The following is a 27,792-nucleotide window of genomic DNA, read 5'->3' on the forward strand; positions in this document are numbered from 1 at the left end:
CAAATGGATGACTTAATTAAGGCCGACTTAGGATTAGGACTTAGACTAGAGAAAGTTATCGAAAACAATTGCTGGAGAGGGGTAGTGAGGGGAGGGTAGTGAAATAATAAGCGTGAAGCGCCGTACAGGGGCTGTATCATCCGATACCTTCAAGTATATTTGATGTACGAGTGAGAGTTCGTCTGTGGGATTTATGAATATTACATTTCAGATTTAGACGCCATTAACGTATCGTCGAATCTGGTGAGAGACACAAGTCGCACAAGGAGCAGGAACAGACGGCTAGATAAAGAACTTGGGCTAAGGGAGCCTCTCTGTCGGTTCATACTGGTACGGGCATGGACTGGATTGAAGCAGTGCCAGATGCTGACATGGTCGACTGGCTGCTGTTCATAATCTGTTGCTGCTGCTGAACGGCCAGTTGCAGCATGTGGTTGGCGATGCTGTCCACGGTGAGGGTGCGCGGCGACAACTCGATAACCTGTGACTTGTGGCGCGCATAGAAGCGCTGTGAGCCATTCGCCTGAGGTGCCACGTACGTCAACTGCCTGGGATCGGCGGAACTTATCCAAATCTCTTCGCCAGTGCCGGCCTTGAGGATCAGGTGGTCCCCGGTGTTGACGGCCTGAATCTGCTCATTAAACTGAGGTGTTGGCAGGCGGTGCACCTGCAACAGACGATGCGAGGGCGTCGCATGCGACAGCTCGCAGGCAATCACGTGTACCTCGGAGGGCTTGTCCAACTGCTCCTGGGACTCGATGTGCTGATAGAGCACCAGCATGCTGCTCTGGTCCATTTCGAAGCTGGGGTAGTGCATGGTGGCCAGAGTGCGGCCCAGCGGGCAGCAGAGGTCATAGTTCATCAGCGTGTCTCCGCTGCGATGGTCCCAGATCGTGATGCGTGTCAGTCCATAGCCAATCAGGCGATCCTCCGTGAGGCACTCAATGTGCTTCAGCTCGTGCCGCAGCTGCTTGAACTCGCGTATCGAGGCCAGCGTGTCCAGCGTGGGGGTCAGCGAGTACTTGCAGATGCCCGAGCGCGGCTTACCCATCACCACCTCCTGCTGCCAGGCCACCACAAAGTAGCGAGACTCTGCAATGCTTGTGAAAATCACATGCGACCCGTCACTGAAAAGAGCGAATAGAGAACACATCAATTATGATTGAATGTTTGACTGTGGTTCGATTTGTGAAGACTCACCAGCTGACCGCATCCAAATGCACGGAATGCATCTTGGGGCGCAGCTCCTCCTCGCAGTAGTAGTAAACGTTCACATGCAGCGACGTCAGCGTCACTTCCCGCTTGTGGTGGTCCAGCGGATGGCAGCGCATCTCCACGTACACAGGCGTTGAATTGTGCACACAAAGTCTATTCCCGAACGGCGCAAACACCTCATTGTCTGTTGGAAAGCAGTTGGAAATTAGAAAAGGTGCACATATGTAAGATGTAAGATATAAAGTACGCACCATTCGTAATGCGCCTCAGTTTTCCCAGATTCACCCAACGCGGGCCCCGTTCAAAGTCTTCCTCTGCATAGGAGTGTTCCGATTCTGTGGCTTTCGACTCAGTGCCTTGGCCCGGAAGTATCGAGTGTGTCGAGGCTTTATTCTCCTGTGCTGAGCTTGGCGTACGTGGCTTGTGCAAGACATTGAAGACCTTCGAGTACTTCCAGAAGCTGACGCAGTGCTCCTGCAGAACTATCAGCTGGTCCAGCTCATAGTAGATGTACAACACTTTGCCGTGTTTGCCCGCCAGCGGGTTGCTTAGCATACGAGATCCATCGCAGAGTCGGACCATGCTACCGGGGGGAAGGGTACGATTGATATCGGTATATGACCCAGCATTATCCGTCTGCTGCGACGGCCGACGACGCGAGAAATGTATATCCTTCTCCCTCTCCTTCTGTCCGATATCCGATCCTCTCGGTGGCGGATAGACCAAGACGGGCTTGGCCAAACTGGCATACTGGGCATAGTTTGAATTGTTTGTTTGCATATACTGGCTGTAGCTCGGGGGATTGGCCTGCATGTAAAGCTGCTGCTGCTCCAACAGTGGCTCTTGAGGTTGGGCAAACTGACGGGCACTTAACAAATATCGACCCACGAGGTCTTTAGCTGGGGATGTGCGTGCATGTTTTGCGAAAAACTCTTGGGAGTCGTCCATCAAGGCCTTGATTTGATGAGGATCAGCAGTTACATGGAGAGAACTGGGAAACTGGGCAAAAGGCAAGGGTCCAGCTGCTGTTTGAACAGAGACCCCAGCCCCAGGCATCGTGTGGGCTCGCGCACGCCTGTAGCTCTTTGGGCGATTACCTCCAGCATCTCCGACCACGGCGTTGGTTACCTTCCCTACCGTCTTTTTGGGAGAATGCGGTGGAGCAGCAGCCGTCGTCTGCTGCTGCTCGAGACGATGCTGTTCGGGCAACTTCTTATCCAGGGTCTCCGTGGCCTCCGTTGCTTTCTTCGCGCTTCCTTTGGCAGACTTCTTCGGGGCTGCTCCTGCGGCGGTGCCACCGCTCAGTCGCTTGCCCCTGCCCTGAGCATCCGCATCCGAGAGAGCATAGCTCTTCAGAAGGCTGACCTTTCGATTGCGTAGCAGCTTCGAGTTCATGTGCGTGGTGGAGCGCGTGACCAGGTCGCGGGTGCGGGCAGGTGCTCCCGCTTTGGTAGGAGACGATGCACCCACCGATGTCCTTGGCTTCTTGCTCTCAGCCTGACTCTTTCGGGGAGTTTTGGAGGTTTGTGCTTGGTTTTTAGTTGGCTTTGGATTGTGTTTCAGCTGTCTGGATCTGTCTGGGCTGGAGCTCTCCACAGAGGGACGCGGACCGCCATAGCCCGCCGTCTCGACGTTGCGGGTGGGAGAGGGCGTGAGGGTACGCGTGCGTGTGGGTGCGCGCGGCGTTGGTTGTGCCACTGGCAGCGCCACTGGCGGAGCATTACTCATCGATTGGACAATGTAGATGGATGGCTTCGTCTCACGTGCCTGTCGCAAGCGCTTCTGCATACACTCCAGCAGCTCCTCACGGGCCGGGGCGGCAGCGGCGTAGACCTGGGCGAAGGCAGCCTCTACCAGTTCAGACTTGGAGCACCTTGTGTCCTTCTCTGGCTGGTGGTGCTGCTGCTGCACGGTCTCCAGCAACTGGTCCTGGGTGGGTGTGACAGCGGCATAGACCTGGGCAAAGGCCGCCTCCACCAATTCAGACTTCGAGCATCTATCGTCAGCCTCTCCATCCGCCGCCCCCTCGTCCTCCGCATCCGAGGATATTGGGTGATCGCCCTGTGCCTCATAGTATTGGTCATACGCTTGGGTGGACTGACGCTGCTCTTCCGCGACTAAGGCTGCGGCTTGCTCCTCTGTGCTCTGCTCACTGCTGGTGTTCAAAGCCACAAGCTGCTGAAGCTGCTGTTTCCTCTTCTTCCGCTTGCCACGCACATCACATCGCATCCTGTCCAGCTGCTCCTGCGGCCGCACTCTCAGGGAGCGTCGGGCCACCGTGCTGTTGGCCAGCTCCCGCATGGCCGTGGCTACTGCATTGGCCGTGGACATCTCCGTGAGTCCCAGATAGTTGCAGAACTCCTGCTGCTCGTAGAACATGGCATCGTTGGGGCAATCGCCAAAGGCGTCAGCATTCTGTCCAACCCTCAGGCTAAGCGACACATCTGTGGGGGAAACAGAGAAAGATTAGACCTCGTAATGGTATGGCACACGGAGGAAACCCTTACCCGATGGGGGATTGGGACTCTCCCGATAGCGGGAATGCTGCTGCTCCTCCAGCAGTAGCTCTTTGTGCCGTTTCGTGACATTCTTTCGCATCAAGCCAAGGACAACGTCCGCCAGCTCACGGTCAACTTCAGTTTCCGTGGAATTAATAGCAATAGCAGCCGGCATGGCTGCGAGAGCGACAGCAGGGGCGGGAGATTCTGCGGATGCAGTGGACACTGAGGCCACTGCCAGCGGTGCCAGATCTGCTGTGGAAGTCTCCTTTGTGGCCAGTCTCTGGACTGAGGTCTGTGTCTGAATTGTCTTCATGTCGGGCACCATTTTGAAGTCCTCCAGCAGCTGCTGCTGCTGCTGCTCCTCCTGCTCCGAGGAGAGTGCCTGCAATTCAGCCTCCGGTGTGAGGGTGGCCACAGATGGATTGTCCCCGCCCACCTCGTAGCAATCATCCTCGTCATCCTCGTCCAGAATAATGGTATCCTCTGTGGGCAGCACATGCAGCTGGCGTCGCTGAATGGGGGGCTTCTCCGGAGCGGATGTCCCTTGGCTGGCGCTGGCCTGGTCCTGGTCCACTGCCGATTGGGCTGGACTATGCATAAACTGGCGGCTTACCTTTTCCATATTGCGAACCAATGTCTCGCAAAACTCGTTGAAGCTGTGCCGCTGGTGCGGAATGGAAGCCTCGTGCTGCTCGAAGGTGGCCTGGAAGTTCTCCACATCCTCGACAGCCTCACAGTCGTGGGTGGTGGCCGTCTCCCAGGTCTCCACCTTCTCACTGAGACTCATCTGTGGCTGGGCCTGGCAGATGGTGGCCAGCCGCCGGTCCATGGCCTCCGAGAAGAGGGTGTTCTTCAGCAGTGGAGGATACTTGCGCTTTGCCGGATGTATTTTCCTTGGCCTATCCTCATCGCCCAGGCCCAGATTGAAATCTGCGTAGTTGTCGCTGCCGTTGGGCGTGGACGAAGAGCTATTTGGAAATTGTGTGGGGCTGCTGTGCTCAGCCTCGGGCTCCGGTTCGGGCTGCTCCTCCTCCTCCATGTCGCTGATAACAATGGGCTGCTGGGATTGCTCTGTGTCCATCTCTGGGACATGCTCCAGAGGAAGCTCCTGTTCCAGATGTAGCTGATGATGATGGTGCCCCTGCTGGATCTCATCCTCCTCCTCCCCCTCGTTGTCGTGGTCCTCCAACTCGTGATCGTACACCTGACAAATGTCGGGACGCTCTTCCTCCAGCGGAGTGTCGTCCACAAAGTTTGCATCATTCTCATTGTCATTGTCGTTGTGCGCCTCCTCATCCTCGAGCCCATCTCCTTCGACCAGCTCATGATGATGGACCATGGGCTGGTCCAGAGCCGCATCGCTGAGATATACATTGTTGCCGGCCTCCATGTGCGTCCCTTCCTCATCCTCATCCCCTGCCACGCCATCGATGTAGCCCGAGCCGTTCAGATGATGCCGGATCAGAGCTCCGTTGCCGGACATAAGGAAGGCCTGCTCGTTCTGCGTCGAGACTATTATCTCGCAGCAGTGCTCCTCGGCCAGGACGATTTCACCGTCCACGTCTTCGTAGACAACGCACTGCTCGGCACTGCTTGGGTCAACCATTTCGAGAGCTTGCTCCTCGCTATGCGGCAGAATCTCAAACAGACGAGCATCGACGAGGCTGCCGTTGGTGAGCAGAACCCCGGGATTTGTGGAAACCGATTGCATAAAGACCACGCCCGAGTCTGTGGCCGCCTCTGGAGAATCTAAAAAAAAAGGATGCTATTAAGTTACACAAAACCCTGTGCTTGAGGTTGACCAAAAACTAACCATTGATTTCGATTATTTCGCAGCTCATTCGCGGCCGTTTGGGTGGTGTGCAGGCAGAGTAGTTTGTGGCTTGTAGATCTTCGGCCTGTGACTGCATGGTGCGACAGAGTCCGTAGACGTCATGGCCTACGGTCTCCTCTGTGGTATCCACGTCGTCCTGATCAAGCCAGCCATGGAAGTCGGTGCCATCGCTCGATATGAGACTGCAAATCTCCGAATCGTCGGAGATGATGTGCAGCAGGCTGTCCACCGCGGGATCCAGCAGCTGCTGCTCATTCGCGATCTGTTCCCGGCTTAAATGTGGCCGTTCTTCATCGGCCACTTCCACGCCCAGGGGACCTGGTGCGGCGACTGATTGTGGCACTATGCCACTGCTCGACGAGACGAGGTCGAGCCACCGTTCTTCTGCCTGCGCGTAGGCCCTGTCCCGCTTCGACATTGTATTAGTTCACGCCAAATCGATTAAAACTGAAGAGATTGAATAATGGTAGCAATTGTGGAAGATTTTTTTTCGGAAATTACACGTGAAATTTTAAAAACTGTGCTCAATGCTGTGTACAACATAAAATATAAAGCCTCAACTCCGTATGGCTGCACAACATGATTGATTGTCAAAGCCTGCCTTGTTAGGATATTTTTGTGCGTATAGCAACGCACATATTTCATGTATTTTATATTTTGGCAGCAACAAATTCTTTTTTGTGATTACTTTTGATTACACCTCTACGGATAGGGGTATTCTTTTATTTGGTTATCGTTACTGCCCACCAATAGATGCATCGCATTCATCGGTATCCCAATGAAATATAATCGCTCAAATCTGTACTTATATGTTTAAACGTACTAATGAGACAAGATAAAAAGTACTAAATGAAAATAAAAATCAATGGCGCGTTTTTTGCCAGCCACAAATTTAACTTGGTTTTTTCGCCAAGATACCCCCAATCGATTAATCGATTGACTGCAAACAGCTGGCTGGAATACAAAAAAAATACAGTAAAAAACCATGTTCACTCGCCTATGCTAACTTGACTACAATTTTCCCATTCCCCATCCCATGCGCCCGCGCGCTGATAAGTTGCTGGTGAACAACAAAAACTTAGTGGCATTCGAAATAAAAGTACTAAGCGTGCTCGTAACTCTGAACACATCACAAAACATCCGAGCGCTCGAAGTGTGAACGTCGTGTCGTCCGCTCTCCGGAAAAAAACAAGAAATAAAATAAAAACGCTACTTTTACTCATCAATGTGCGTCTAAAACGAAGTCAACGTCAAATATAAATTTAAAGCGGAAAATTCAATAAATCAACAATGAGTGACAAATCTGTAAACGGCTGCAATTCTGGCCAGAGCTACAGTCAGTGCAACGGCACCGCCACCGCAACCACACAGCAGCAGGAAAAGGAAACCCCAACCAAAGGCAAAGACGTCCGCGTCTGGTGCGACGGATGGTGAGTCATTGGTCATACATTCATTTTTGGCAGAGGGGAAGGGGTGAAGATTGTGCCAGCGACTACTTCAATCCAAGAACCTTTGGTATTTGTATAGAGTTCCTTGAAAACGGTGAAATAATATCCACAAAAACGTACCACTAACGGTAATCGCTGTCGTTCGCTTGCGTCACTTTATTGATAGCCAGGAGGGGGGGAACGGTAAAGGCTGGCCGGCGGGCAAGTACACGTACAGTGGGTCAAAGCAAGACATTTCACAGGAATTACGTATAATTCTAGTGTTCAATCCGTCCGCTATATAGTGTCTATTTCAGGTTCAAGGTCAATTAGAACCGAAAGATCGCTCGACATATTAATGCAATAGTATACATATGTACATGTAATGGGGTAAATGCATGTAGGTATTCCGAGGAATTTGACGCATTTGCTAGTGCTCCGAGTGCTGCATGTTCTCTTTTGCTCGTATTATTGCTTTGGAGCTCTCTCCATTTAACATTTGATTGCATAGGATAGGCCAAAACCGGTTTATCTTAATCGAGAATGACGCATTCTACGGCGATAATGCTATATGTACTCCGTAGATGGATGGAATGGCCTACCATAACAAGTTTTATTTATTTGCTTTATTAGACGACAGAAATTTCCTTCTTTTTTATTGTGGCTTCCGCTGAACGTCTCAGAAGCATATATGTACATACATACATATTTACATCTCCGAATATATCAATTGTTTATCCTCTCTGTCCTCACTCTCTCTGTTGTTCCATAAAAAAAACAATGCCGCATGCCCAAACAAAATATATGTACATATGTATACATATAATACAAATAAAATCATCATCGTATGATTCTGTGTATGTGCACAGAGTGAGAAGCGAGATTTGTTCTTACCCGATACAGTGGCTGCTGGCCGCACCGGCACGTTTCTCTTTCCGGGGCGGGTGCGTTTACGTGGCCGTTGTTGACTGTGGCAACCCATCCATCCAAACATCACGTGATTGGGGTTTGCGCATGCCTCGTCCTCGTCTCCATCCCACGCCCAATTTCCAGTTCATGGTTTGGCCATCGCCATCGCCATTGACCCATCCCATCCCATATGGGGCCTCTCCTCATCGTCTGGCATTCTTTTGTGTACATTTTTCATTGCCATTTTGCAGCAGGCCTTGAGGGTCGCAAAGGAAAGGGCTTAGCTTGGCTGTGAGGAGAGGAGTACCTGTAAAATCTTGAAGGATATAATTAAAATTGGATTTTATAATCCCAAAACACTGAAAATGCTTTCTTAATTACATTCGAGTGTAAAGGATAAATAACTGTATAAAGAATATATACAAAATCTATCAGAGTGCATTAGATGCACATTTAGAATCCATGTATAGACGCCATATCCGATAACAAAACGAAGACGTCTTCGGACTCACAAATTGGCTTCCTTTGTCAATGGAATTTCCTTTTCTAAATCCGGATTTTTAAGTATAATAAATCACATGTACTTGTATTTCCGGGTAATCTCTCCCTTAGCCCCAATAGGGGTCGCACACCCCAAGTATCAAGTCCAGCGAAACATTTAAGGCTGATAAGCTGTCGAGGGATCCGCCAACCAATATTCAAACGGCACTATCAGCTCAGCTGCTCTGCGGATGTTGGGGGGGCTCCGCAAAAAGCAAAAAATAAAAAATATAAACAAGCAATTTATTTTGGTACACATTTTTGTGTGGAGGAATCAGAGAGGAATCCGCCCATTAACCCAGCGACTCTTCGGTCCGGTTCACAAAAATCGTCTCTAATCAGCAGAGATTGACGCAAGCAATGAGAATGAGCCTGAGCCTGCCTTCTCCTACGGCACTCACTCAGTCACCTCTCTCTGATCTATTTCCGATCAATGTCAATGAACTTGAGCTCAAAAACAGTTCAAAAACAATTGAATGATGCTCGTAATACTTGTTGTAAATGGTTGCCGCGCAGGTCCCTGGGTACCCGCTAAGACCCCCGGTCGTCAGAGCACAAATTCTACTAAGAATCGCGTGATATTTTTTTAATCAGCAACATTCGTCGTTGTCGCTTGTGTCGCCGCTTGTTGCTCTCTCAATTGATTAAGCGGCCCCCGAAGCCTGTTCTACATATAGAGTACAATAATATAATATATGTATGTACATACTCGTATGCATGGTACATATTACTCGCATGTTTGTTTCCCCCGCACTCGGCACAGATTTCTCTCCTCTTCTCTATGGCAGAAAATCTCCGGGAGCAAAGGTTTTTCCCTCTCGATTAATGAATGGCCCCACGTTTTTACTAGCTGCTACTGCCTGTCCCTGCTCTTCGTCTACGCCTACGGCTACCAGCTGTGTGCTGTTACTATCAGCCAAATGTTCCCCACCCCTCCATGTACCCATGTTCGAAGTAGCTTTATTTTTGGCTCTTCATTATGCTCGTATTCCGTGACGTAGTAGAGTCTCTTTTGGCTTCACTTTTTAACAATCGAACGGCCCAGCCACATCCAAAAGATGAACGTCTAAATATACCCAGAAAATATTCTCTGTTTATTGTCAAGGTATTTTGACAACCTTGATCTTATATGTGCGAAATGGCTGAAAAGCGTTAATTGTACAAATATATTATATAATCCTAGAATATATGTATTATTTACCCACATTCGTAGCAAGCTACATTCAAGAGTCTACGACGTGTACTCACATATGTGGTCTAATCAGTTAGACGGAACCGATAATGGTGACGTTTACTCACTCCTTATCATACATATATTTTCGTGTGTGGTTCTTAACTGTTTTGTTTCGTTTGGGTGCTATATAATTGCTGCATGCTATCTAAGGTGTGTCACCATATTTCTGTCTGGCCTCCTTTTTCAGACCACACCCCTGCATGCAAAATGATTTCAAACCTTAAGTTCCATAGTAAGTTAAATTCTTCTAAGTATATAGATATGCTTGTATCGTAATATTATTGTCAGCATATTTTGGTTGGACTACTAACGGACTTCTTTGCTCTTATTTATTGACAAAGTGAATCAATTCGCTTTGCAGCAGTCTGATTTGGGTGGAAAAATACTGTGTCCAATTTGTGTGTCTCGATCCGGTCCATTGCTTTCGACTATTTAAATGAAAAATGTCATTCAATAATGCACAAGTAATGCAATTTACAGACTTTGAATGGATCGTCACGTCTGTCAAGTGCCGAACTAATCCAAATCCAAAATTGGCTCATGGCACGTGTGTGCCGTGCGTATGGAAATAGCTTTAGAATCGAAACGACGGGGAATGAGTATTCGCCCTCGCATTCGCACTCACATGTGCTGTTTGTGTATATATATGTACGAGTATGTGGACACGCTGCTTGAGCACAATTGCAATTAAAAATTGCTAAATGGCACACAGAAATCAAACGTACATATCTCTTGTTGCTCCAGTCATCTCTCGCCCTCTCTTTATGTCTTTATGCCAACAGATGATCGGGTCCAATGTGCAATCTTGACCAATGCTGCTGCGGCGCTTAAGTGGAGCACAAAGCCGGGCTTTGGGGATAGCCATCAGTCAAGTCAGTCACTCAGCTACTGGTCTGTACTGGTCGGCATTGAGCCGCGCCACACAACATCAGACACTTTGCTGACGCGCATGGACTTTGCGTTGAATGGGGCGTTTTATGTAAACGATGTAGTAAATGATTTATATTATACGTGTACGTAGGTACTTTCGTATGCATTCAAGCCTGAGCCCCACCGCAAGTTTACGAGTACGGCTGCGGGTCAAAAGCGACGGCTCTCAATTACTTGTAATCCTTCTGTCAACCAAAGCTGATTTTATTGCTCCGAGCATTTATTTATGGCTACTTTGTAAATGAACTTTCATCCCAGAGATCTTTCTACTATGCATGGGGATAAAAATACTATCTAAACGCAGCAGATACGCCAGTTACGGAATCCCACGTTTTAGAGTGAGGATCTTTTGCTCAGAAGCAAAAGTTACTTGAACCCGAGTCTCGGTTGAATGCAAATCTCTTCATACTTTGTACTAGCAAGGCGATATGCCAGTATATATGCACATATAGACGAGATCAGAGCTCATATTAAAGCTTCCAGCCTGGGCTTATCAAGCGAGATCCGAAAAAAACTAATTTCTAGGAACCACATGACTCACGCAACCACTATGGGAGGTAGTAGCATGGGAAGCATTGACTTCCGATTTCCATGCTCCAAGGTCGCTCTTGTTTTCCAATCTATTCCAATTTGTTAACCGGAAGACAGTACATTTCCCGTGCGATAGAAAGTTTGTAATCTATACAGGTGTTCTCAGAAAAGATAAACAAAGAGCGTGTCGTGTCTTCTGCCACACTTCCCTCATAGAAGACAGTCGTACTAATATCTAACTAATTAACGTGCAATTCCATTCCATTGCCACAGCTATGATATGGTACACTTTGGGCATGCCAATTCTCTGCGACAAGCCAAAGCACTTGGCGATAAGGTAATTGTCGGCATTCACACCGACGATGAGATAACCAAACACAAGGGACCGCCCGTCTTCACCGAGGAGGAGCGCGTCAAGATGGTCAGGGGCATCAAGTGGGTCGATGAGGTGGTTCTAGGTGCCCCCTATGTGACCACTCTGGAGGTTCTCGATCAGAACAACTGTGATTTCTGTGTGCATGGCGGTGAGTACCCAAATATCACGATCTACTCTATTGCAACTCTCTTTAACTTGTTTTATTAATTGCAGATGATATTACAATGACCGCTGAGGGTGTCGATACATATCATCTGGTCAAGTCGGCCAATCGCTACAAGTGAGTACTGCCTGAAAATAGCTGAACTTGAGCTGAACATAACTTGGGTTCTCCTTTTCCTGTCCAATCAACAGGGAGGTCCGACGCACAGCTGGCGTCTCGACAACCGATCTGGTGGGTCGCATGTTGCTGCTGACACGCAACCACTTCCGCCAGGGATCCGCCGAATACGACATCGAGAAAGAAGGTAGCTTCCGCTTGCTATATGGCTCCGGCTTTTGCATCGAAATAAGTTTAATTTTTGTCCCTGAAATGCCCATTGAATCACAGCCGCCAGCACAATCCTTGTTTCATTGAGTGTTCCGTTCCATTGAGTTCTTTCATTTTTAACAAATACTAACTTTAGACTAAGGTTTTTTCTTTCTTTTACCACTCCAAACTCTCTCTCCCCCCGGACTGTTTCCTTCTGTTACTCTTTGTTGTACGTTGCTCTGCATGCTGCGCGTAAACCACGAATCAAATCGAATCTCAGTTCCAAGTATGAACAATTCATATATGTAGCTATATATGTATATATTGTCTACAATAATAGTATTAGCAGCAAAAAAAACCAAGCGAATGCTTTAAAGGAGAATGCAATGCAATATAACAAAATACATGGCATGTGCATGAAGCTTTTAAGAGATTTTTGTTGTTGTTATTGTTGGGATAAGGCCTACATATCGTTGGCACTCCACCGTACGCTTAGCTTACGCTGTTAGTTGATCCTGTATATTTTCCGTACAGGGCGTACCGTTTTTGACTTGTTTGATCCGTGACTAATCCTTTGACTTATGTTGCTCTCTACATTTTTACTATTTCTCTTCTTTTTATTTCTATGTACGCACTGTTTACCACTAACAAAACAAATAATCTACTACTCGTATATGCAAATCTATGCTAAATCCTCAAATGCCAAATACCAAATGTCCTGTGCGTGTGCGCGCCCGCGAATCGAATGACAAATGAAAATATGAAATGTATCAAAAATATGACCTGCAATGACCTGCTATCCGTAATCTGTAATCTGCAATCTGCAATCAAATATCAATATCCAATTCAAATCAAATCTGAATTCAAAACCAAATCCAAATCAATTCCTCTAAATGTAAACGTAAATGTAAATGCAAATTCAAATGCTCTATCTTATATACTACACTGCTCTCTCATTCGTCTGTGTTTGCTTTTCCAACCAATTACCAAACAAATTGCATAAACAGCGAAAATGTTAAAACTACTACAAATAAAATCCCATCCAGGTTCATCGAATATGGGTCAAGATTCAGCTGCCAAAAGTCCCTGGACCGGCTGCAGTCAGTTCTTGCCCACCACACAAAAGATAATACAGTTCAGCGATGGCAAGTCACCAAATGCCGGCGACAAGATTGTAAGTAAACTACTAAGCTATGACTAATCAGACTCGTTCTAAATCGAATATGGTTCTTTTCAGGTATATGTGGCTGGAGCCTTTGATCTATTCCATGTGGGACATTTGGACTTCCTGGAGAAGGCTAGCAAGCTGGGCGACTATTTGATTGTTGGCCTTCACACAGATCCCGTGGTCAATTCGTACAAGGGCAGCAATTACCCCATTATGAATCTGCACGAGCGCGTGCTCAGCGTGTTGGCATGCAAGGTACGATCTGCGTCTATCGGCTAAGTCTTAGTCGGCTTGAGCTGCTCCTTTTTTTAACACTGCTCTGGCTTCTCTTTCCTTCTATAGTTTGTCAATGAGGTGGTGATTGGAGCGCCGTACTGCGTCACCGAGGAGCTGCTCGAACACTTCAAAATCGATGTGGTCTGCCATGGACGCACTCCTATTGCGATGGAGGATGGTAAAATTGATCCGTATGCCGTGCCAAAGACGAAAGCCATTTTCGAGCTGATCGACTCTGGCAATGAGATGACCACCGAGCGGATTGTGGAGCGCATCATCTCGCATCGTCTGGAGTATGAGCGCCGCAACCAGGCCAAAGAGAAGAAGGAAATCGAGGCCTTTGAGGCGTTGCAACGGCAGAAGCAGACCCAGAAGGCGGGCTAGCAGCAGCTGGAGCAGTCCCCCGTCCCTCCTTCCGATTTCACACACTAGACGGATGTTTTATTTTAAATATTTTAGTTTCGTTTTTTAGTTTTTCGTTTTGTTTAGTGTTTAGTTTAAATTTTTATTTGGGCTTTGTTGCCCCTTGTTTCGTTATATGTTATGTTCAGGGCGTGGCAGCCTCACAACACGCAAGCCCCCGCTCCCACAAGCAACACTCAGTTACTACCCCCCTGGACAGCGGATCGGCTCGTGCACGCGCATCTCGTTTTCTAGTACAATTTTTGAATAGCTGAGGGCTCGCAGTCAGGCAGGCAGGAGGCATGCAGGAGGCTCTCTGCAAGCCTCAATGATATATAAAGTTATATAAATCGATATATATATATACACTACGATAATAGCATATTTAAAATCTAAATTGTATGTAAGCTCAAAATTGTAAATTCTATGTAATAAGTGTTGAGAAGCAAGAGTCATGAGTGAGTGGAAAGCAAACTCTCAAAATTGTACGAAATATATTAGTTTAGGCCAAAAGCAATGAACTTGTCTAATCGCTAATCTACAGTATATAGTTATCAGCCTGGCTTGTGCTTGAAGTGTAAATACAAATGGGAACTCTAGCCGCAAGTGGCCCCAAGTGGAAGAAAGTGAACGAACTCTGGATCTATCAAAAGTAATCTCTGATATTTTGTCTTCAAATACACATATATCCAACCTAGTGCAAGTTCTTGTCCGCTAATGCTACTCCTAATGTTTTATGTTCAATGTTTAGCTCTAGATTAAAATATATTTATGTACATGGCCAAAAAGTAATCCAAAAAAAAAAAAATTAAGCATATTTATGTATAAATTTGTTGTCGACTAAATCTTCTTCTGTTCGCCGAGTAACTTTAGCTCCACTGTGAGCAGCTGCTGCCACACATCCACATTAGCCATTAGCCCGCGTAGGTCTTCGACGCTGATGAGTATGGCGTTGCGGTCGGTTTTGATGAACTCCTTGCAGTCTTGGGTCGCGGAGACGGGGCGAGCCTTTAAGGGCTTGGAGTAGCAGCGCGAGGACTGTGCTGCCTGGACCTGCAGGCGCAGGGAGACTGTCACATCCTGCAGTGGAGTAGTCACCCAGACGGCCAGCACTTCATCAACGGCTGGTTTGCGGTGCCACAGCAGAGAGTGCTGGGTGCGACAGCCAAAGACCATGAGGACGCCATGCTGTGAATACTGGCGATACTCCGCCGGCAAATGAGTGTTACGGGCGCATTTGAGCGGGTTGAGGCCGGCGCGACGGTACCCAAAGACCCCCAGAAGCGTATTCACATCGTGCTCCAGGCTGCTGACATGGCAGCACAGAGAAGTCTTCTTCTCCGGCCTCATCTCCACAAACGGAAGACCCATCCCGTGCAGATGGTCCCTCAGATAATGGCCCAGCAGACCACTGGGCTCCAGAGAGCACTGGCAGGCATGGCACGGACAGCGAATCAGGCGAAGTTGGGACCAATTTGATTTGTTTCTGGCTGTCTCAAACAGCGACGAATTTTGTAAGCTGGATTGTGATGTGATTGACTTGTACTCGTATCGGTTCAGTCTCAGGAACCTGACCTCCGACGTCGAGGCTTCCGATATGGGCAGTTTGACGCTGGAGTAGGACTGGGTGTCCTGTATGTGACGTTTCCTTCTTTTGTGCCTCTGCTTTGGATCACTGGAATCTGTTTTATTTGAAGCGGAGTGAAAGGTCGGAAGTAAGACAGACATGCTCGGATGGGTACGAAAAGCTCAGTAGACAGAAACCTGATTCAACGGCATAATTTTGCTGGGAATTTGGAAGTGAATGTGACAACTTTCGCTATGGAACGCAAAGGGTCTCTTCATACAGAACGGGATCCATAACAATCTTAGCATTTAATTTATTATTTATTGGCCCAGCAACCGAAGCCGCCGGGCACTACGAAAAAATTCATTTTAGACTCATTAGAGTGCCCCTCTCCACGGAAATCTTTAGTAAAAGGCGAAAGATTTATTCGACAATTGAAGAGAAGCCAGAGTAATTTTGCAATACCAAACACGTCCAATCTTAAACAAGCCTGGCCAGAACTAGTTGGGAATTTTAAGAGCAAGCTCTCGCTACACCGAAACTGGGGTTGCCTGTTATGTGTGAGCATAGCTCGCTGAGCAATATTGTGAGGTCTAGTCTAGGCGACAAGCTGTATTAGAGTTTAACTTAAAATATACTACCAACATATATGGATATATCTGTACTACCTACGATTATGAAATTATCACAAAACAGCTACCAAAATATAGTTTGTCCATACATTTTCCTCTACCACTGATAACAAAACTTCTTGACAGAAATAATGTCTGTACTGAAACCAAAAAACAACCCTGAAAGCATACCAAGGCAGTCTGATATTTTTCAGCGTGTAATTCCCAACTAGTTCTGGCGCCATGCTTATGGTGTGGCGGCTGTTTTACCGTTTCCAGTTATCGCTTCTCGGCCTTATGGCTAAGATCAAAGTGTAGTATCTGTTCTTATCAGCTTAACATCTGATAGTTTCTCCATTGGAGAACAACAAATGTTAAACTGATTTTTGGAATCAGACGGAGTGCTAGGGGCTTGCTCCACCTCTGTCGCGGGTTGGCCCGGTATTGCAGTACCGCCGGGATTTCGGCCCAACTTAATAATAAATTTGACAAGTAGTTTTAGTAAGAGAAGAATTGTGGAGAGAGTGGAAATTCTGCGTGCCTTCGCGCCGCTGCTGTTTCTGTTTCCCCAAACCAGAAAGATAAACGAGAGTCGACAGGTTTTTAGGTATTAAGTCGTACATTTATTTTGATAATACACCTATTATTAATACAGTTTCTTTTCGAATGTGTGGGCTTTTTTTCGTTTTCGCTTTTTGGTACATTTTAATCGGTTTTAATACAAAGTTGTCCGGAGCGCGCGCACTTCTTAAGGGCGCGCGTTCAACATTTCTGGCCATAATACGCAAGTAATTAATAATAATGATAGACAATTTGATAGTAAACAAAAACAATAACGATCGAGTCGTGTCGTGTCGGGTAATGTTCAGCAATTACGATACGTTGATATACATTTTGCCATGCGACGACTATATTTGGTTTCGCTTTTTGAAAGGACAACTTCAACTACGGAACAATCTGAGCTGGCTGTGTTGCTCTCTCCTGGCTGCTGGCTAACTACTACTACTAGGTTTAGTATGTATAACTGGTGAATAGCTGCGCTGTTTCCTCTACCGATAACGTGTCAACCGGAACGAACAATGCGCTTTTCATTTCTTTTCTTTACTTTGGCGAGAGACCACTACTACGTTCAAGTTATTCGAAGAAGGAAGAGATTTGTGATGTGTGTAACGTATACAACGTATGCAATAGATCTACAGTTAAAGAGTGTGTGGTTGTTTCTTTGCGTGTGGGCGTGCTTAAAACGACGTGAGATTATGGGGACCAGACTCTAGACCTCTAGACTCCTAGACTCCTAGACCACCACAGCACCGGCCTCGGAACGGCTGACTGGCAAATCTGGGCAATTTTTCCAAGAGTCCGACAGCGGGTCATAGCATTCGACAGCGTTGATGGTGACTTGCGCTCGATAGAAGTTTACCTCGCAGGGCTGCAACGAACAACTGGATTAGGAAATGTTTACGAATGATGGACATATTCAATCGATTACCTGATCCCCACCAGCCACATAGAGCAGGCCATCGGCAGCGGCTACGGCTGGAATGGCTCGTGGCACGTTCAACGCACAGACCATTGTCCATTTGTCCTCGTCGAAGCTGTAGCGCTCCACAGAGCTGAGAATGTCCTGACTGATGCTACTGCCCCCCACCACATACAAGTAGCGGTCCAGAACGGCCACGCCCATTTGGCAGCGAGCAGTTTGCATGCGGGCCAGCTGGGTCCACTCCTTGGTGACTGGATTGTAGCTGAAAGAAATGGGGATGATCAGCGGATGCAGTAATTATTTCATATATTGGATAAAAACCTTATCAAGTCTGGCAAATGTCGGGTGGTTGTTGTGCAGCCGCCCACAATGTAGATGAGACCCTCGAAGCTGACTACGCCCATACTGAAGCGGGGCTGGGGCATGCTGCCAATTAGTTTCCAGAGATCCTGCTCTGGGTCATAGCACTCCATGGTGCCGCCAATGTCGTCGCCAATCCAACCGCCAACAGCAAACAGATTGCCGCCCATGGTGCAGAGTCCAAATTCGCAGCGAGGCACAATCATCGGCGAAATGGGCTGCCAGATGTCGTTTTGGGGGTCGTAGACTTCGCCATTGGCCAGGATCTGGGAGCCGCGTTCGCCACCCACCACGTAGATCTTGCCGTTCAAGGCCGACACTCCCGGCAGTATGCGCCCCACCTCCATGGGGGCTGTTTCAGTCCACTCGCGTCGAAATATATCGAACTTGGCCACCGTCTCGAAGATGCAGTCTGCCGAATTCCAGGTCCGTGGCGTATCCCTATGGGATCCCCCAATTATGTATATGTTTTTCTTGGCCAGCTGCCGGGGGCAGACACGCAACGGCACCAACTGGCCGCGCTTCGAGGCAATGTCCCGACAGATCGAGCGCAGCGCAATCTTCACTGACATGTCGCGACAGTCGTCTTTGAGTGCCTTGTCGATGACCTTCACAGGAACGAGAGCCATGCGCACATGAGACAGTATATCAAAGACATAGCAGCGCCGTTGAATCACATCGTGTTTGATCCAGCGCAGAGCTGCCTGAAACACCTGCGATTCAGAGTCCACACGCAGCAACTCGGAGTTCAATAGCTGCGACAGCAGAGCCTGCGGTGTCTCCAGGAATTCGTCCTCCAGTGTTATCTGAGGGTGGAATCATAGATACCGTTTAGATTCCAATTATTTATTATTAAGTTGGGCCGAAATCCCGGCGGTACTGCAATACCGGGCCAACCCGCGACAGAGGTGGAGCAAGCCCCTAGCACTCCGTCTGATTCCAAAAATCAGTTTAACATTTGTTGTTCTCCAATGGAGAAACTATCAGATGTTAAGCTGATAAGAACAGATACTACACTTTGATCTTAGCCATAAGGCCGAGAAGCGATAACTGGAAAATGTAAAACAGCCGCCGGACCATAGGTGATCCTTCAGAACCAGTTGGGAATTATTATTCAAGTCCTTTTAAACATAACTGACGGATGCAGAAAGATCCAAACATCCCCTAAAAGGGTATCCTAGCCTCAGGTACTCAAAAATTCAGGTAAAGTTCAGGTTAATAATTCCCAACTAGTTTTAGAAGGCCAGGTATGGATAACCTCTGGTTTTGGCGGTGTAAAGTCACTCTGGCTTCTCTTCAATTGTCGAATAAATCTTTCGCCTTTTACTAAAGATTTCCGTGGAGAGGGGCACTCTAATGAGTCTAAACAGAATTTTTTCGTAGTGCCCGGTGACTTTGGTTGCTGGGCCAATAAATAATTCATTTACCTGTGCAAAAGGCAACTCAACTTACCGCTGGAAAGTTAGCATGGACAAAGTTAAGTGCACTCTTGGCCAATGATTCACAATTGTGCGCTTCGGCGAATCGTAGAATGCCCAAGGCATTGGAGGCGTGCAGCTCGCGACAGAGGAACTCGCAGCAGCCGTCGACAACCTCGTTGAGCTGGAGCATATCGGCAGCGGCGAGAAGTTCCTGGACATTTGACTGCAAATAAGGACGACCGTGAGGAAAGGGCTACACACTTTGCATGGAATTGCAAACCAACGAACCTGCGTGATCTCACAGCGTCCCGTGTAGATGAAGTCGAGCAGAATGTGGAGTATGTCGCCATCGATTGTGTGCAAGACCACCGATTTCTGTTTGACCTCGTTTAGGCCGAGTTCGGGCCGAAACATGGCCTCGAAGTAGGCACTGGCAGCACTCAGCACCGCTCTGTGGGCGTTAAGGGTGGCTTCGCCTGCTACGATCTCCACGTCGCAGAAGCGAGCCTGTTCCCTCAGCTGATTGAGATTGGACAGGACTTTGAACGGATATTGGGCGTTGCAGTAGGAGGGAAGATTTGTGCGTTGTGTGGAGGCCTCGGCCCCCGATCCTGGCGTGCCCTGATTAGCCTGCCCAAAGAAGTCGCCGTCGTTGGTGGGATTTGGGTTTTGATTTGGATTTGGATTGCCATTGTGACAGTTTGCGTTGTATTCGTGGTGTATGGAGTAGGTTTTCTGCGGTGGCATTTCGTTTTCTTCCGTTCGGTATGTTTGTTTGTTTGCTCGGGTTTCCTTGTTTCGTACTCGTACTAATAAATGCACTGTTGGGGCAGCAGCTCAGCCTTTTCACATTCAATTAGATATCTTAATTAAAGTTAATTGCTGCACTCTGCACCATTTGGGCTCATTTTTCATCAATCAAAAAGAATCACACACACACACACACCCACGACTGCAACGCACTCACACACAGGAACAAAACGAGCACTGGAAAAGTTTACATACATTCCCCAACACAGAGAGGTTTTCTGGCATTGATTTTGCTTGCACTAACTTATTATTTGCTGCACTATAGCGACTCTGCTAATACAACTATTCCATATTTAGTTATTAATTAGAAACTAGCATATTTTTCTTAGCTTTTCTTTGCGTTTTTTTGTATGTAGTTGTAAATTTGATTGGGTGTGCAGCAGTGGGGCCGTAGGAAAAACAGATACTGGCAGTGCTGCCAGTTTCGCCTTTTTCAGGCTAGATATAGAATATTTAGAGTTGACTCCCTTATAAAATTTGTAAGTAGCTTATACATATAAGCTGTTTAGCATATTTAGAAAATAAATTACAGCTTTTTCTTAGCTTAAAACGTAAAATTAAAATATATTTAGTTTTAGCTTATTTATTTTAGATTCTAGCCTTTTTTTAATCTACTTTAAATTGACTCTGAAATTCTGTCAGCACTGGATACCAGATGGGGCAAAGTACCAAGTCATATGTAGTTTCGTAGCAGTCAGCTTTTGACTGAGATCCCACTTTTGTTATTTAATTGTTATTTAAAGGAACTTTCAATTAAAATTGACAAAAATGCTGCTGCGTAAATTGCTAAACGTTCGCTGTGGCTACCTGGCACGCCGCTGGGCCAGCTCCGATCCCCTCAGCCTTCAAAACGAGAAGCTGCAATCGTATTTGGAGTCACTGCGCCAGGAGTACTATGGCCTGCGTGTGAATGCAACCGGCAATAGCAGAGCATATGAACGGCTCTCCCAGCTAGAGGGAGTGGTTAATGCCCTGGAACAGAGGCGTGTTCTGGAGCGCAACATTACCAGTGCCAAGGACATCGAGCAGGAGAAGGATAAGGATATGCGAAAGCTGATGGAGGAGGAGAACGAGGTCTACGCGGATCTGTTGAGCAAGCAGGAGCAGACAATGCTGCAAGAGCTGCTCGCCATAGCCGACGACGAGGTCTATCCGGCGCTTATATTTGGAGTGAATGCCGGAGCTGGCGGTCAGGAGGCCATGCTGTTTGCCCAGGAGCTCTACGAGATGTATACCAGCTATTTTGAGCACATGGGCTGGGACTACGAGGAGTTTGCCCGCGAGACGACCGACATAGGTGGCCTGAGGCATGCCAACGTCATGGTCAATGGTGTTGACGCCTTCCAGTGGCTTCGCTTTGAGGCGGGCGTCCATCGGGTGCAGCGTGTCCCTGCCACAGAGAAGTCCGGACGGATGCACACCAGCACGGCCTCCATAACTGTGATTCCCCGACCCGCCGATGTCCATGTTCACATAGCTGAAAAGGATCTGAAAATCGAGACGAAGCGAGCCAGTGGAGCGGGCGGTCAGCATGTGAATACCACCGACTCGGCTGTGAGAATTGTCCACCTGCCCACTGGCCTGGCCGTGGAGGCGCAATCGGAGCGATCCCAGCTGAAGAACCGCGAGCTGGCGCTGAAGCGTCTTCAGGCGCGACTCGTCCAGCAGCAGCTGGAGAGCTCAGAGGCCAGCAAGCAGGCCACAAAGAAGGCGCAGCAGGGCAGCCTCAACAGGAACGAAAAGATTCGCACATACAATTTTGTACAGGATCGGGTCACAGACCATAGGATTCAAGGCGGAACACTTCACAATCTGGATGGGTTCCTGAAGGGGGGCGAGCCGCTCACTGGACTGGTGGAGAAGCTTCAGCTGGAGCACCGAAGAGCCCGGCTCAGAGACCTCTTAGAGGCGTGGCAGCCGTCCCGGGAGCCAGCTAAAAAAGAGTAAAGATTAAAGCACATTGCAAGCCTTAATTTGTTGATATTTAATAATAAAAAGTTACAGAAAACCATAATTCAACTATAATCCAACTCTGGCCCAATCAGCCGCACTGCCGATGTGCAGGAGATGCTCCCTGACAGCCGCCTCCAGAATGTCGCGAATCTCCCGACAGCCAGCCATTGCAGTCTCGATGACTGTTTCCAGATGGTCAATGTGAAAGCGTTCACTCATCTCCAGAAAGGCAATCTTCTGGGCCGTGGGCAGGGCAGCCACTGTGAGCATGGGTCCGCCGGAAACCTCTTCAGTGTGCGAGATGTCTGTTAGGGGAATGCTGTTTTTGCTCAGCGAGGCCGTGCAGGCCACAATAAACTCATTCAGACAAATGCCAGCATCGATCAGTGACAGGGTGGCGGCATTTAGTGCAACCGCATAGTTGGCTCCATCTGCTTGGAGAACCTCCACGTAAATGTCGATCTGGGAGCGTGGATACAGCTCGGACTTGATGGCCGCACTCAGGGCCTGTTCCAAGTACATTTTGAACTCTAGCGATTTTCGATCTCCTCGCGGTCGGTTCTTCCTCTCCGCCGTAGCGAATGTGGCCTGGCTGTACTGGCAATTGATGATCACATCGTTGGTCTCCGTTTTCATGCCCTTCGCTTGATGGGGTCCATATACGGCTGCCAAGACTTTTGTGTTTCCTTGTTCCATGTAGGCGCTGCCGTCCGGCTGTTCGAACACGCCCAATTTGCACTTGATGTGGCGCAATTCGTGGGGTCTCCGGCCATCCAGGCGCAGGCCCTGCTCGCTGAGCAACTCAAAGTTACCGGCCATAGGTTTAAATGGAGTTAAATAGTTTATTTAAGAAATTATTTCCTGCACGTGTGCGGCTTTTTGTTTACAATTTTCGAGCCAGTGCTGGACAACACATTATTTCTTTGGTGGCGCCAAAAAAGTCATGAGACCATATACTGAAATTGAAAATATTTTATTTACGCAAAAAAACTTAATTTTAGCATGAATTACTAATACATTAATGAAAGGAAAAAGGGTTTCAAGATGTCCATACTATCAAGCAACATATGTTAAAAGTTTTAAAAAATTCCTACCCAACTACGTTCCATTCTTTTATTTCGTAAACCTTATAAATATAAACAATGCAATAAAAGGGAGTCCTTAAAATTAGCCAATCTTGTAGAATATTAAATTATCAATCAGATAAAATGGCCATATCATAGCTATAGCCAGTTGACCAGCAATCCGACCATAGAACATTTAATTCCGTTCACATATTTCAATCAGGACACACAATGTACGTTTCATGCATTGGCCCATTTTGTTTAACCTATTTCTTAAACCTAATAAAAGAAACTTCTTTAAATCAGCCACCATTCTAGAAAATTGATTTATCTATCTAATAAAATTATAAATTCAGTGCTGAGAGGCCTAGCTAGCTGATAATATAAAACTGAACATCAAAATAGAGTAATATAATTTCCAAGCAACAGAAAAGAACGCTAGCCCATTGTCGACCAGGAGATATTATAATTTACGCGAAAATATTATGAAACCTGAAAAACAATTCTGTAAAAGGGAGTCTTTAAAATTAGCCAATCTTGTAGAATATTATATTATCAATCAGATAAAATATCCATATCATAGCTGAAACCGGTTGACCAGCAATCCGAACATAGAACATTTTATTCCGTTCACATATTTCAATCAGGACACACAAATGTACGTTTTATGCATTGGCCCATTTTGTTTAAACCCATTTTTCTAAAACATCCAATAAAAAAGACTTCTTTCTATCAGCCACCATTCTAGAAAATTGATTCATCTATCTAATAAAATGATAAATTCAGTGCTGAGAGGCCTAGCTAGCTGATAATATAAAACTGAACATCAAAATAGAGAAATATAATTTCCAAACAACAGAAAAGAACGCTAGCCGATTGTCGACCAGGAGATATTATAATTTACGCGAAAATATTATGAAACCTGAAAAACAATTCTGTAAAAGGGAGTCTTTAAAATTAGCCAATCTTGTAGAATATTATATTATCAATCAGATAAAATATCCATATCATAGCTGAAACCGGTTGACCAGCAATCCGAACATAGAACATTTTATTCCGTTCACATATTTCAATCAGGACACACATATGTGCGTTTTATGCATTGGCCATTTTGTTTAAACCTTATTTCCTAAAAAATTGAATAAAAGAGACTGCTTTAAATTAGCTACCATTCTAGAAAATTGATTCATTCATCTGATGAAGTCATATATTCAGTGCTGAGAGGCATAGCTAGCTGGTAATATTAAACGGAATATCATAATAGAGATATATAATTTCCAATCAACAAGACAAAGCGCTAACCCACTGTCGACCAGGGGGTATTTCAATTTACACGCGAAAATCATGAAACTTTAAAATGTTTACTGCAGTTCAGTTGAAAGATATTGCGGTCGTTTTTGTTTTGTTAGTAAAGAAAATAAAGGATATACAAGAAGGGTTTACAAAAAGCATTATTTTTCGTGGTTTAACTCAAGTTGTTCAACTTTTTAAATAGAAAGGGACTTCGTGGGCTAAGTTCGTCCACTCACTGAAGATTTATGGTATATCAGTATATAAAATAGTATGTTAATCAACATTTTGGTATATTACGGTATATTTCTGAGGGTCAAACAGTATGTTATATCAACGGCCACACTAATCTAAATATAAAAATAGTTCTATGTGCAAAAAAAAAATCTAAAATTGGTTAAATATAACGAGTTTTAGACAATTAAATAAACATTCTGCTAAGCAAAAGGTGCGCGTTCGACTACCCATTCCCAACAATGTCCAAGTCCAGCGCAGGTATGTACAAATCAATAGGAAAAAGATTGTAAGCCGAAGAGACGCCCGCCTCCGGTTACACACGAAACCAAAATAAATAAAAACAGACGGCACAGTATATTTCGAAAATAACCAAAATTTCCTCCACTCACAGCACGTTGGGTGAAGTTCTTCAATGCCGCTGGTATACCATCGCCAGCGGCTGCCAATTATGCACACATGTTCGTGGAGAACCGGATCCAGGAGGACATGCTTCTGGACCTGAATAAGGAGTACTTGCGTGAAATGGGGATCACGTTGATGGGTGATATAATAGCCATACTGCGGCATTCGAAGAGTGTATACGAGCAGAATGCCCGTGATTTGGTTCTCACCGATCCACTACCACTGGCCTGTGTGACTCCCTCCCCCGTTGTCAAGTCGGTGGCTGCTACAGTGTCGACTGGGTCAAAGTCGAAGGCGTCGCCACCCAGAAAGCCGGCGAGACGGGTCCTGCCCGAGCATGAGGGGAAGTATAAGGTTACACTGCCCTCAGGCACCACCGAGCGCAGCAAACAGATTCTGGCCAAGCGGGAGAAATGTAAGTGCGGCCAAACCCAGACCTCGACCCATGTTAAAAAACGAGTTTCTATGTTTTTCATTTGCTTGCAGTGTATTCAGATCGCGTGAGCAGCTCGAAGAAGTCGGACATCTTTTCACGCCTGCACAAGCCGGCCGTAAGCGACGATGAGGCCCAGGAAGGCATTGTGTCCAGCTCGGGCGAAAGCAGCGTCCGAGTGCACATCACAGGAATAAAAAAAACAGCAGATACCTGCAGCAACAGTTCGGTCTTTGCGCGCCTCGGCGGAAAGCACACATTTGATTCAGCCCAGGCCTCGGGAACGTTGACCAGGGAAATCAAATCGATTTTGAAGAACACACAACGCACCGTCGGAGCAGGAGGAGTGATTAGGAATTCGCCCATAGTCAAGGCGAAGAAAATTGCTTCGACTGCTGTGCAGCAGCCGCAGCAGAAGGTGATGCTCGTCCACAAGGTGCCACTGAAGAAGTGTGACGACAGTGAGGACGACAGCATGGATAGTGGCGATAACGATGTTCAAGAGGCATACGATTCCAGCGATGGGAGTGATGTCGAGATGACAGGTGGTGAAAAGATTGTAAAATTCGCCTCGACTGCGGAGGTTAGGGAAATCGCCCCACAGTCTGCTTACAAAGCACGGCACGGCAAAAACCTGGCCAACAATATCAAATCGCGTTTAGGAATGGGTAAGGCAATGTCTTCAATTAGCAATCCACCTGAAATTATTCCCTTGTTCAACATTCCAGTGTCCAAGCTTCATGCCACAAAGAAGACGTACAATCTGAAGGCGTCACCCTCGAAGAAACCACAGGCTCGCATCAGTCCCGTCAAGGGCAAGACCATACGCATGCGCAGCGATGAGCTGATGACCCGCCAGGAAACAGTGTCGGTGCACAAGAGATTAGGCAGTGGCCCTCCCCCAGTCCCTGCCAAAATGGCTCCTCCTCCGCCCACTTACCGTCAGCCGCGACCAGAGCCGCAGAAGTACGTGCCCCCACGTCGTCACAACAGCATGAATGCGGGCCGCAACAAGCCACGCGGCGCCTCTAGCTCTTCTGTCTTTGATCGCTTGGGCTTCAATAACTCTATGTAAAACTTTGTATGTCCGCCGACGAAATGTGTAAGTGTGTAAGCCTTTAGTTAACCAGTAAAAGTTTAAAAAGAAATATTCATTTGTTCATCATATAAAAAAACATAATTAGCCAAAACATTAGTATTGTTTGGTAACTGGATCGGACTCCCCAAAAGGAGCTATAAAGTCTGGTTAGGAATTGTTCTCTTTCCGTTGTTCAGACCTTCTGTCGCTGCTGATTTGCCCTTCCAAAACAAAAACAAACAACATCATTAAGTTACGATATACAATTTATTAGTTATGTTAAATATATGTAGCTGTTATATACAATTATGGTTTGGTCTAGAATCTAGAGTATCATATCCGTGGAATCATTTGCAAGGGCTTCGTATGTACAATCTGTCTGCAGGCACTTAAAGTTCTATATCACTGGTTGCTGGGCAAATCACTCCGTTTGTTCCATCTCGCTCCTTTCGTACCTTCTGCTTACTGCTGCAGCAGTGCTTGCAGGGCCCGACGCCATTCCACCGGCCAGGTATTGGCATCCGGATTGATGCTGAGCAGTTGGCGCATTTGGAGTACGGCTCGCTGCTTCTGCAGCATGTAGGCGAAGGCCTGATGATTTAGCACAGGTGATGGAGTGGCAGTGGGCGTCGCCAGATATTGGGGCTGCAGTTGTTGTGCATACGACGGATATGAATGCGGATGCGGATGCTGAAGCTGTGGTGGAGTTGTGGGCGGTGTGGGAGGCAAAGTATGCTGCACCTCTCGCTCCGAATCCTGGCGACGTTTTCGCGGCGTATTCTCGCTTAAGGCATATGGCCGAAACAGAGGCGTGCTTGTACTTGTGGCGGCACTGGGGGCCGCCTCTTTGCCGCCGCTCTTCTTGCCGAACTTTTTGTGTGTGTAGTTTGTCGTCTTAAATTTTTTGTGCGTGTAACTCGCACTGGCCTCCGCGCTGTCTCCTCCGATGGTGTGGTAATCCAAGTTTGAAGGTGCCATAATGTGTTGGATGATTTTTTTATGCGTTGTTCAGGATGCTGCTGTCTTGTTGGTGGCTAATGCTCGACTGTGTTCTTGGCCACTGCGCAACATTCCTTTATATACGGGCGCTGGTCCGGTCGGGCTCTGGTACCTGTGAGTCCGGAGAAATTATCATTAAGGTAGTGTGCGCCTTGTTTATGGGAAAATCTTCGTTGACAAAAGGTTGGCATTGTCGTAAAAAGAAAAGGATTTCGTGTGCAACACCTACTACCTACTGCGCACAATGTCTCTGTATGCTGTTGTGGATG

The 27,792-nt window shown here is 47.0% G+C and overlaps 8 protein-coding genes and 4 non-coding genes across 15 annotated transcripts; 5 read left to right on the forward strand and 7 right to left on the reverse strand.

Moving 5' to 3' along the window:
- Positions 1–123: 123 nt before the first annotated feature.
- On the reverse strand, positions 124–6,210 carry LOC111072512. Its single transcript, XM_041592468.1, has 5 exons — positions 5,530–6,210; positions 3,723–5,465; positions 1,467–3,659; positions 1,201–1,399; positions 124–1,127 (listed from the first exon to the last, which is right to left on the reverse strand). Exons 1-5 carry the CDS (start codon positions 5,966–5,968, stop codon positions 323–325), a joined length of 5,379 nt encoding a protein of 1,792 aa, XP_041448402.1. The 5' UTR covers positions 5,969–6,210; the 3' UTR covers positions 124–322.
- A 357-nt stretch (positions 6,211–6,567) lies between these two features.
- LOC111072556 (ethanolamine-phosphate cytidylyltransferase) lies at positions 6,568–14,607 on the forward strand. 4 transcript variants are annotated; one of them, XM_022364500.2, is made up of 7 exons: positions 6,568–6,980; positions 11,395–11,645; positions 11,711–11,777; positions 11,852–11,964; positions 12,977–13,143; positions 13,207–13,392; positions 13,480–14,607. In XM_022364500.2, the coding sequence occupies exons 1-7, from the start codon at positions 6,841–6,843 to the stop codon at positions 13,795–13,797; spliced, it is 1,242 nt and encodes a 413-aa protein (XP_022220192.2). In that variant the 5' UTR covers positions 6,568–6,840; the 3' UTR covers positions 13,798–14,607. The 4 variants fall into 4 exon arrangements, with proteins under 4 accessions (XP_022220192.2, XP_022220194.2, XP_022220195.2 ...); XM_022364502.2 differs by having other exon boundaries at positions 6,569–6,980; positions 13,037–13,143; XM_022364503.2 differs by having other exon boundaries at positions 6,569–6,980; positions 13,043–13,143.
- LOC111072558 lies at positions 14,264–15,642 on the reverse strand. The gene has a single exon (XM_022364504.2). The coding sequence runs from the start codon at positions 15,541–15,543 to the stop codon at positions 14,656–14,658; it is 888 nt and encodes a 295-aa protein (XP_022220196.2). The 5' UTR covers positions 15,544–15,642; the 3' UTR covers positions 14,264–14,655.
- Positions 15,643–15,719: 77 nt separating this feature from the next.
- Positions 15,720–15,836, reverse strand: LOC121403986. The gene has a single exon (XR_005967632.1). It is a non-coding gene; the product is annotated as a U5 spliceosomal RNA (small nuclear RNA).
- A 438-nt stretch (positions 15,837–16,274) lies between these two features.
- LOC121403989 lies at positions 16,275–16,470 on the forward strand. Its single transcript, XR_005967635.1, has one exon. It is a non-coding gene; the product is annotated as a U2 spliceosomal RNA (small nuclear RNA).
- Positions 16,471–16,593: 123 nt separating this feature from the next.
- On the reverse strand, positions 16,594–20,458 carry LOC111072543 (actin-binding protein IPP). The gene is made up of 5 exons (XM_022364485.2): positions 19,546–20,458; positions 19,289–19,480; positions 17,798–18,642; positions 17,483–17,738; positions 16,594–17,422 (listed from the first exon to the last, which is right to left on the reverse strand). The coding sequence occupies exons 1-5, from the start codon at positions 20,002–20,004 to the stop codon at positions 17,288–17,290; spliced, it is 1,887 nt and encodes a 628-aa protein (XP_022220177.2). The 5' UTR covers positions 20,005–20,458; the 3' UTR covers positions 16,594–17,287.
- LOC121403996 lies at positions 18,689–18,884 on the reverse strand. The gene has a single exon (XR_005967642.1). It is a non-coding gene; the product is annotated as a U2 spliceosomal RNA (small nuclear RNA).
- Positions 19,117–19,234, forward strand: LOC121403990. Its single transcript, XR_005967636.1, has one exon. It is a non-coding gene; the product is annotated as a U5 spliceosomal RNA (small nuclear RNA).
- Positions 20,459–20,639: 181 nt separating the features above from the next.
- LOC111072489 (peptide chain release factor 1-like, mitochondrial) lies at positions 20,640–22,371 on the forward strand. Its single transcript, XM_022364404.2, has 2 exons — positions 20,640–22,010; positions 22,072–22,371. The coding sequence occupies exons 1-2, from the start codon at positions 20,836–20,838 to the stop codon at positions 22,079–22,081; spliced, it is 1,185 nt and encodes a 394-aa protein (XP_022220096.2). The 5' UTR covers positions 20,640–20,835; the 3' UTR covers positions 22,082–22,371.
- LOC111072490 (exosome complex component RRP41) lies at positions 22,041–22,935 on the reverse strand. The gene has a single exon (XM_022364405.2). It carries the CDS (start codon positions 22,837–22,839, stop codon positions 22,087–22,089), a length of 753 nt encoding a protein of 250 aa, XP_022220097.2. The 5' UTR covers positions 22,840–22,935; the 3' UTR covers positions 22,041–22,086.
- A 1,772-nt stretch (positions 22,936–24,707) lies between these two features.
- LOC111072548 lies at positions 24,708–26,830 on the forward strand. Its single transcript, XM_022364490.2, has 4 exons — positions 24,708–24,869; positions 25,003–25,428; positions 25,500–26,114; positions 26,175–26,830. Exons 1-4 carry the CDS (start codon positions 24,851–24,853, stop codon positions 26,519–26,521), a joined length of 1,407 nt encoding a protein of 468 aa, XP_022220182.2. The 5' UTR covers positions 24,708–24,850; the 3' UTR covers positions 26,522–26,830.
- LOC111072549 lies at positions 26,787–27,745 on the reverse strand. Its single transcript, XM_022364491.2, has one exon. It carries the CDS (start codon positions 27,500–27,502, stop codon positions 26,987–26,989), a length of 516 nt encoding a protein of 171 aa, XP_022220183.1. The 5' UTR covers positions 27,503–27,745; the 3' UTR covers positions 26,787–26,986.
- Between the last annotated feature and the right edge of the window lie 47 nt (positions 27,746–27,792).

The sequence above is a fragment of the Drosophila obscura genome, unplaced genomic scaffold (assembly GCF_018151105.1).
Source record: "Drosophila obscura isolate BZ-5 IFL unplaced genomic scaffold, ASM1815110v1 contig_179, whole genome shotgun sequence".
Lineage (NCBI taxonomy): Eukaryota > Metazoa > Arthropoda > Insecta > Diptera > Drosophilidae > Drosophila > Drosophila obscura.

What these genes read in the sequence shown, in the direction of transcription:
- LOC111072490 (XM_022364405.2), bottom strand. Translation starts at nt 22,839, where the DNA reads ATGGCCGGTAACTTTGAGTTGCTCAGCGAGCAGGGCCTGCGCCTGGAT.
- LOC111072558 (XM_022364504.2), bottom strand. Translation starts at nt 15,543, where the DNA reads ATGTCTGTCTTACTTCCGACCTTTCACTCCGCTTCAAATAAAACAGAT.
- LOC111072512 (XM_041592468.1), bottom strand. Translation starts at nt 5,968, where the DNA reads ATGTCGAAGCGGGACAGGGCCTACGCGCAGGCAGAAGAACGGTGGCTC. An exon ending in GAGTCCCAATCCCCCATCGG is followed by an intron (nt 3,660 to 3,722) that starts GTAAGGGTTTCC and finishes TTTCCCCCACAG; the next exon opens with ATGTGTCGCTTAGCCTGAGG. An exon ending in ACTGAGGCGCATTACGAATG is followed by an intron (nt 1,400 to 1,466) that starts GTGCGTACTTTA and finishes GCTTTCCAACAG; the next exon opens with ACAATGAGGTGTTTGCGCCG.
- LOC111072489 (XM_022364404.2), top strand. Translation starts at nt 20,836, where the DNA reads ATGCTGCTGCGTAAATTGCTAAACGTTCGCTGTGGCTACCTGGCACGC.
- LOC111072543 (XM_022364485.2), bottom strand. Translation starts at nt 20,004, where the DNA reads ATGCCACCGCAGAAAACCTACTCCATACACCACGAATACAACGCAAAC. An exon ending in TCCATGCTAACTTTCCAGCG is followed by an intron (nt 18,643 to 19,288) that starts GTAAGTTGAGTT and finishes TTCCACCCTCAG; the next exon opens with ATAACACTGGAGGACGAATT. An exon ending in ATGTGGCTGGTGGGGATCAG is followed by an intron (nt 17,423 to 17,482) that starts GTAATCGATTGA and finishes TGTTCGTTGCAG; the next exon opens with CCCTGCGAGGTAAACTTCTA.
- LOC111072556 (XM_022364500.2), top strand. Translation starts at nt 6,841, where the DNA reads ATGAGTGACAAATCTGTAAACGGCTGCAATTCTGGCCAGAGCTACAGT. An exon ending in AAGTCGGCCAATCGCTACAA is followed by an intron (nt 11,778 to 11,851) that starts GTGAGTACTGCC and finishes TCCAATCAACAG; the next exon opens with GGAGGTCCGACGCACAGCTG. An exon ending in ATACGACATCGAGAAAGAAG is followed by an intron (nt 11,965 to 12,976) that starts GTAGCTTCCGCT and finishes TTGCATAAACAG; the next exon opens with CGAAAATGTTAAAACTACTA.
- LOC111072549 (XM_022364491.2), bottom strand. Translation starts at nt 27,502, where the DNA reads ATGGCACCTTCAAACTTGGATTACCACACCATCGGAGGAGACAGCGCG.
- LOC111072548 (XM_022364490.2), top strand. An exon ending in TCTGGCCAAGCGGGAGAAAT is followed by an intron (nt 25,429 to 25,499) that starts GTAAGTGCGGCC and finishes ATTTGCTTGCAG; the next exon opens with TGTATTCAGATCGCGTGAGC. An exon ending in CAAATCGCGTTTAGGAATGG is followed by an intron (nt 26,115 to 26,174) that starts GTAAGGCAATGT and finishes TCAACATTCCAG; the next exon opens with TGTCCAAGCTTCATGCCACA.